At 34.0% G+C, this 9,113-nt stretch overlaps 1 protein-coding gene across 1 annotated transcript; it reads left to right on the top strand.

Moving 5' to 3' along the window:
* The first annotated feature begins 6,077 nt into the window (after positions 1-6,077).
* On the top strand, positions 6,078-7,247 carry LOC149061611 (uncharacterized). Its single transcript, XM_089215055.1, has 2 exons — positions 6,078-6,872; positions 6,942-7,247. Exons 1-2 carry the CDS (start codon positions 6,078-6,080, stop codon positions 7,245-7,247), a joined length of 1,101 nt encoding a protein of 366 aa, XP_089071181.1.
* Positions 7,248-9,113: the final 1,866 nt, after the last annotated feature.

The following is a 9,113-nucleotide window of genomic DNA, read 5'->3' as shown; positions in this document are numbered from 1 at the left end:
CTAGTAGAATGGGAGACCTAGAAGAAGATGATTTCTCAACACCGAAAAGAACAAAACGAAATATTATGATGGTTAAAACAACTGTATCCAATCTTCGATACAAAAATAAATTGTTGCATCAAAAAAATCGTAGACTCCAAAGGAAAATTGAAAGCCTGAATGAAATGATTTGTGTTCTTAAAACAAAATATATGATTTCTGATAATGCAGCAATAAACCTAAAGGTATTTCTACTCCACTCAGTACCTCCACAGTGTACAATAATATGTTGTGTTGTTACCAGTCTTGTTAAGTATTTTGTATGTATGCGGTCACTGTCGTGGCATATTAGGTATAAAGTATTTCCTAATAGTTTTGATTTCTATTTGTTTACTAGTATTATATTTGCTTATTTACATGTATTATGTACACTAAAAAATAGTTTTATAAATGAAAAAAATATAATTTTTTTTTAACAAAATTAAATATTAAGTGATATAATCTAATAATAACTTTAAAAGAATTTAATGTAAATGTATATTATTGATTGATACTATGTTTTTTTTTTTTTTTTTTGTAACCAACTAATACCAGTAGAAATATTGCTAAAAATGTATCTATTAATGTTGTACTACTAATTTGAGTAAATTATTATATAAAATAATATTGTTCACACTAATGAAATAATAAATTTATACATATTGTTATTTAATTTATATTATGTGTTATTGATTGGAGAACTATAATTGGTGCCAGGTTTTAGATTTAGAGCATTGATTTTTTTTTTTAATGTTTGATTGATTTGGGACTACTCGTATGAGTCATTTGTGTGTAATACAAAAATTTGAATATTTTAGGAACTGTTCTATACCTATTTATTCTCAATCTATGTGTATATTCATATTTAAATAAGGTATAAAAAATACCTGATATTTTTGACATAGGAATTTTAATTACTTTTAGGCTATGGGTTCAGATGTGTTGGAAAAAATAGTAAAAGAATCATTGATAGGGAAAAAAAACATGTTTTTGGTAGAGAGATTAGAGAATTTGCAGTTACCCTACAATATTATTCTCCACGTGCATACTCATATGTAAGAAAAACATTTGCTAATGTCTTGCCTCATCCACGTACTCTAAGACGATGGTACATGGTTGTAGACGGTAATCCAGGTTTCATAAAAGAAGCATTTGAAACAATTAAGAACAAAGTCTCTGATAGCAAAGTATATTGCAATTTGACAGTTAATGAAATGTGTGTAAAAAGGCATATTGAGATTGATACACAACAAAATATGTATGGGCATATAAACCTAGGAACTGAATGCAGTTATGATAATGATGAGATTCCAGTTGCTAAAAATGCATTGGTATTCATGGTAGTGTGTATGAATGGATACTGGAAGTTACCTATTGGTTATTTTTTAATAGATTGCCTAACTGGACAAGAAAGAAGTAATCTTTTACAAACATCAATAGAACTTATAAATAATACTGGTGCTTATTTACACTCTATTACTTTTGATGGAGCATCAGTGAATACAAGCATGTGTACTCATCTTAATGCAAATTTCAATGAAAATACACCTTATATTCAAAATCCTGCGAACAAAGAAAAAATATTTATCTTTTAAGATGCAGCGCACATGATTAAATTAATCAGAAACGCTTTTGGTGATAAAAAATGTTTAATCAACTCAAAAGGTGAACTTATTAAATGGGATTATATTGTCAAATTGTATGAAAAAGAAAAAGCAGAAGGCCTACGAGCTGCAACAAAATTAACTCATAGACATATTTTATTTTATAATGAAAAGATGAATGTTCGCTTAGCTTGTCAAGTACTAAGCGATAGTGTTGGCGATGCACTTTTATATTTAAAAGATGAAGACCCATTGTTTAAAGGATGTGAAGCAACAGCTGAATTTTGTAAAAAAGTCAATAATGCATTTGATATATTGAACAGCAGAAAATTAAATTCAAAAAATCCATATAATAATGCTATTTCTGAGAAGACATTTTTAAAATATCAAGAATTCATATATAGATTTATAGATTATATTAATGGACTAAAATTTCAAGATGGTACACAGGTCATTAAATCACAAAGGAAAACGGGCTTCAGAGGACTAGTTATTGACTTGCACAATGCTTTGGAATTGTTTAAATTATTTATATCAAAAGGTCACCTACATTTTTTAATCACATAATATAAACTAAGCCAAGACCACCTAGAAACATTTTTTAGTGCTATTCGAGGCAAAGGTGGTTACAATAACAACCCAACTTGTCGTCAGTTTCAAGCAGCATATAAACGACTTCTTGTACACAATGCAATAGTAGGTTCGGTAAATGGAAATTGTTCAATCCTTGATAGCACTAAAACTTTATCTATTATTAAAAAGAAACTCTATAGAGAAGATGTTTTTCAAAATATTGAAAGTGTTCCAGAAAATACATTATTAGAACATGATTATTTTGGAAGCATAAATAAAATTGATGCTTATGTAGAGGATGTTTCTATTTATATTGCCGGATATATTGCAATGAAAGTTTTAAAAAAAACATCTTGTGAGCATTGTAAAACCTTTTTGATTAAAACAAATCATGACAGTAAATTAGCACACATTAAAGATGAAACCAAGTACTGATTTACAAACAGTATGTATCGAAACAGAAAAGGTGTTCAGACAATATACACATGATATAATGTCAAAAAAAATTACTAAACAGAACATCATTTTAAAAGTAAAATCAAATATTCTAAACCGTTATATTTTATTTAATAATATGCCATGTGTAAATGAAAAAATTGTTTCACTTTTTGATCTCACTCATCAGTTCAACACACACAGAGATGATATTATTAAACAAGTTTGTGAAACATATTTTAACATCAGATTTTTTCATGAAGTAAAGAAAGCCCATGATAAACTGACGATGAGAGCAAAGTATACAAAGTTGATTCATTTTAGACACGATAATAACTATATTATATTAGGTCAAATAAATAAAATCTTTATTAATTATTTTTTATTTTTTATTAGTAATGTAATTAGAATACTGTAGGTTTTCACTCAAAATGTATTTATATATTACAACATAGGTAATTAAACATTATATTTTATTTTACAATATACCTACCTTGTGTAAATGAAAACATTGCTTTAGTTTTTGAATAGATACACACATCAGTTTAACATCAAAGAATATTATCTCAATCTCATTAACCAAGTTTGTGAACATATTTTATTTTAATAAAAGACTATCATAAAGTAATGATATAACAATGAGATCAAAATATACCGAATTAATCAATCTTAGACATGAATAAATGAGGCAAAAATATATGGATAAATTAATTATCAAAATCATAAGTATTGATTTTTGTCAAATTGAAATGTAAGTATTGGTCAAAATTAGTAGTATAATTTATTCAAATAATCTAGGTTTGCGAGCGAATAATATTTACCCCATATAACCTAAAGATGATAGTAATCCAGGAACGCATGATAAGCTCCAATAGCCTATCCATCTCTTTATTATCTATGTGAATAAGTGATAGTGAATGTGTCTTCGATATTTAACGGAAGCGCCAAAAAACTACATATGATTAAAATATCAAAAGTTAATTTTAATAAAAATATTTTTGGTAGTAACAGTATGAAAATTAGGTACGATCTTAAATAGAGTATACAGGTAATTTCAAAATCATAACTATCGACGGAGGACTATTTGAGATTTTAAGAATTATCGTACCAGGATCAAATGCGTAATATGAACTCTGTGGGCAATCTAATGTAGACGTAGTCAATAGTGTGCATCGTCCAATTTTCATTCATAATTTCAATGACCAAAATTTTTGTTTTTAAAATACACCCTCGTGGTATTCATTTATATCGATTAATAAAATAATTTAGATTAAATTCTAATGAAAAAAGCATAACTGTCAAACTATTACAAGACACATAATTATATATTTTTGCAACGTTTTCTTGAATTATTATAATTTTTTCCAACAATATACAGTTTTCACAATGGATTATCTGTATTTAAGCACGTCAATATAAAACTGTAAAATACGTGATAGGATTCAAGTTATGTACATTAACAATTCAAATGAAACTCAAACGATTTAGTTCATCTGAAAAGTAATGTAGGTAATTACCAGGGGAATATACTATTGATATCGCCATGAATATGTTACGGAACAAACAACCGGTGATAGAAAAAGGTCTTTTTCAAGACCACCAAATAATACTATTGGGAAAAAGATGCGTTGTGACGAGTGAAAATCACACATGATGAAAAGGAATGCCTGTTCAACGGTGTTATTTTCATTCGTCTAAACGCACTTACGCGGACCAACCAACGACGGACTAGATTGTCGAAAAGGGTATAAATACCGGACACTTTCGACAATCTAGTCAGTCCACTTCAAGCCTTCAAACCGGCTACATTACCAACGATTCAGTTTAGTTCTGACCGACGAACACCGGCGCAACCACCGCTCCACGGCGTGTATCAGTGCCGCGGCCAACAGAACAGTCCGGATTTCAATAAAACGGGCCTTTTCAGGGCCAACACTTTCACCACCCATGGCACTTATTTAAGTTGACCTTCCCGAGCCAGGTTCGTCGTCGGGGTACCACTTACCTTTTTTTTTGTGTGGTATCACGGCGCTACAGGGGGGCACTTCACCCGTGTCGGGTCGTCCTTCCCCCTGTATCCGTATCATTTATTACAAATAAACAATCTATATACATTCATCGTTTTACAACAAAAAGAGGGCTCTATCCCTCTAATTTCCGCTTTCAGCGCACAATATATTAATCTTAACTAACTAAGTTTTAGCATTCTCTCTTCATGTGACCACGACTCTGGCTCTCCCTTCCCTCTGCCTAGCTCTTTCTTCAACTTCTCTGGTCGATTGGATGGTCTTTGTATATTCCTTAACTGCTTGCCACATCGCCTTGCTTTTTAACATGCAGCCGACTATAGTCTCCGGATGCAAGTCCTCCTTCAGCGCCACTTCCAGGGCTCGCCGCTCTCTCCACCATCTACCGCACCGGAACATGACATGCTCCGCGTCGTCGACGGGTTCTCCACAATCGAGGCAAGACTGTTCGTTAGCTTTATTAAATCTATAAAGATAGTATCTGAAGCAACCGTGTCCGGACAAGAATTGTGACAGGTGAAAGTCCACTGTCCCGTGTTTCCTTTCTGTCCAAGCCTTCAGGTCCACTATCAGTCTCCTGGTCCATCGCCCCTTTTCTGCCGCGTCCCATTCCTTTTGCCATCTCTTTATGGTCGCCTCTCGCACTTCCTTGGACACTCCGGCCTTGTCCCTCTCTTTTCTGCGGATGTATCTTTCCGACCTCTCCAAAGCTAATAGGTGAGCCGGGATAATGCTTGCTATGACCATAGCTGCTTCCGACGAGACAGTCCTGTAGCACATGGCCGTTCTTAGCGCCAGGACTCTTTGGGGCCTGAGGATAGTTTCTACGTTCCTCCGGTGTGCTAGGGCGCCGGCCCATATAGGCGATCCGTATAGCAGCTTACTCTCCACCACTGTTGTCAATAATCTCCTCTTCTTCGGTCCAGCACCGCCCAGGTTCGGCATCAACCTTGATAGCGCTAGGGCCGTGGTTTGTGCCTTCCTCGCCGCCGTCTCCAGATGGGCTTTAAAACCTAGCACTCTGTGGGGTACCACTTACCTAAGTTTGTACCGACGACGGCCGGCTCCCGAGCCCAATATTTGTAAAATTAAACAAATCTAAAATCATATTGTATTGATAGAGTCCGGTAACTACCCGACTACTACCCAAGCGCCCCCGATTGTGTCGACCCACTTATATAAGTCTGGTCGACTCAAATCGACGCTTTACTCACCCTTACATTGTATATATATATATATATATATATATATATATATATATATATATTATAAATAGAAATAGAGAGATACCTAATTACCAAAAAACCAAAGTCTAACATTTATTTAAGACACGGGCCGTCCATCCGGGCGAACTGTTTCAACTGGCGCCCAACTAGTGGCAAGAGGTCCACGACACCGAGATCAACACAACGCAGACAAGATGTTAAAAAATAACAGTGAGCGAATCCAACAGCTGGAGGATACAATACAACTATTACGAAAAAAAATAGAGCAGCAAGAAACAGGAATGACAGAGTTAAAAAGTTATATCATGGATCAAAACGAAAAACAAGAACAACAAATTACAGCACTAAGACAACTAATTAATGACACAGACACCAAATTAACGATCGAAACAGCAAAACATGAAAAAGACATGAGGTTCATGAACAACATTAGAACAGAAGAGACAACACAAAGAACAAATAATATCGATATAACAATACCAACCTTTAATGGGGAAGACAACGAACATCCGAAAATGTTCTTAAAAAATCTCGAAACTTATCTAAAACACAAAAAAGTAATGACAGTGGATAGAATAATCGTTATAGAAAACTGTCTGAAGGGAAAGGCGGCCAAATGGTTTAGCATGATGAAGGATACAACCCCGACAGAAGAAACATTCAATCAGTTATTCCTAAAACATTTCTTTTCAGAAGATAAACAATGGAATATATTCATAAAATGCACAGAAGCAGGAAAGAAACCTATAACAAATAACTTCCAAGAACATTTTCATCTTTGGATGGCGGAACTGAAATATTTAGATTCTCCAAAACTGAATGAAGAACAGGCAATAAACTTAATCACGAAACATTTTCCAGTCGCAATACAGGCGTATATACAAACAACTCGTGAGAAAAATTTTTTAAACATATGGGAGAAACTAGGCGAACTAGAAAATAGCCATAATAAACAAATCGACTACGACCAACAAAATAATCAGGACACGGTCAATCTAACGAAGCAAACACATAACCAGGCACAGCAATTCACGAATCGATACGGTCAAAATAACCAGACACAACAGTTCGCTAATCGATACAATATGCAGCAACAACCACGAAATAATAGCTATCGGCAGGGACAAAATAATGCAACACGACAGCCAATCGGAAATAATCAAACACCATACCAATCAATGACACGACAAACAGCGGGAGCAAATACACAACAAAACCAATACATCCCGAAAGCAGTAAAACATTTGGCAATATACAACGATGAGGATGAAACGTACGAGGAAAATGATATTGAGAACGAAAGAGATAATGAGTCAAAAAACCAGGAATGGGGGACGATGGACCTGGATCAGCCATTGTCATAAGCACCCCTGACCAAATACAAACCACGAACAAAATAGCAATACTAAAAGCGTCGGATTTACTACAAGACAACGAATACGATGCAGAAATAAAAAAAACAACAACAAAAGGATGTCCATACGTTAAAATCAAAATTAACGACACAACGTACGAAATGTTAATAGACTCTGGGGCAGAAATAAGCGCTATATCGGAGCACTATCAACAATTAATAACAAACGAAAACCCTAAAACACCAACAATTCCGGTGAACGGATTACACATATACGACGCAATAGGGGATAAAATGACAAAGATATCGACTCAAATACTACTACCAATCAAAATCGGAGAAAACATACTGCAATCACCGTTTATGGTAATAAAAAATCTAAACGAGAAAGGAATATTAGGAAATGATTTCCTTGAAAACCATGAAGCATCAATCGACTTCGGGAAAAGAATTTTGGTATTGAAAATCAATAACGAAATACACGAAGTACACGAAGTACAACTAATGGATAAAATACAGGAAACTCCAGTACACCTGAGGGCAATAACCACAGAAATCATCACAGAAGCTCACGGAGAAAATAAAATAAAAAACTTACCCGGTCACTTACAACATAGGTTAGATAAATTAATTCATGATTTTCCGGAAGTATTTAGTGACAAACCAGGTAAAATAAAAGATTATTGGTGCACAATACGCATAAGGAACAGCAAACCGATTAATCAAAGACCTTATCCGATACCTATAGCAAAAAAAGAGGCGGTAAAGAAAGAGATAAAACGAATGATGGATCTTGACATCATTGAGAAATCTAGATCACCATATTGTTTACCCATAGTACCAGTTTTCAAAAAAAATGGTGAAGTCAGACTGTGTTTAGATGCTAGAAAGTTGAATGAAATCATTGTTCCAGATCGAGAATGTCCGATGACGATCGAGACGATATTTTCAAAATTTGAAGAGGTCAAATGCATAAGCACACTGGACTTAAGGTCAGGGTATTGGCAAGTACCATTAGAAAAAAACAGCAGAGAACTATGCTCATTTTTAGTCGATGGAAGAAATTATTCATTTAAACGAATGCCATTCGGATTAAACATAAGTGGATCGGAGTTCCAGAAAAGTATGGACAAAGTGCTGGGGCCATTGTTACACACCTTCGTAACGATATACGTAGATGATATTTTAATCACGTCAATAGATGAGAACAGTCATTACGAACATATCAGGACAGTGTTTACAAAGTTCATGCAATTCAACATTACTGTTAATATTGACAAATGTAGATTTTTTTTGAAAGAGGTGCAATTTCTAGGTCATATTATTTCCACAGAGGGATTAAAAATGGACCCAGAGAAAATTAAAACAATCCAGACATTCAAGACACCATCGAAGATTAAGGAGGTGCAAAGCTATTTAGGTTTTTTAAATTTTTACAGAAAATACGTTAAGGATTTTGCAAATATTATTCAACCGCTCATAGAACTCACAAAAACTAACAAGAAATGGACATGGGAGAAAAAACACCAAGAGGCATTTGACAGATCAAAGAAAGCTTTTTTAGATAAAGTCATAATTTCATTTCCAAAACTAAAACAACCAATGTACATTAATACGGATGCATTGGAAGTAGCAATTGGAGGAGAGCTATTTCAAATCTTAGAGAACAACGAACGAGCAACACTAGGGTATGCTAGCAGAACGCTCAAACCACCAGAAAGACGATATAACACTACAGAAATAGAAGCATTGGCGTTGGTATATTGTTGTAATAAATTTAGGCAATATATATTAGGAAATAAAACATTTATTCTAACGGATCATCACGCACTGACGTTCTTAAAACAATGCAGACTAACCAGTGGTAGATTAACCC

This window comes from Diuraphis noxia, unplaced genomic scaffold (assembly GCF_037042655.1).
Source record: "Diuraphis noxia isolate RWA-SAM2 unplaced genomic scaffold, SU_Dnox_SAM2 contig0001, whole genome shotgun sequence".
NCBI classification, from domain to species: Eukaryota; Metazoa; Arthropoda; class Insecta; order Hemiptera; family Aphididae; genus Diuraphis; species Diuraphis noxia.
Note: the sequence above shows the minus strand (reverse complement) of the source record. Positions and strands in the feature narration are given on the sequence as shown.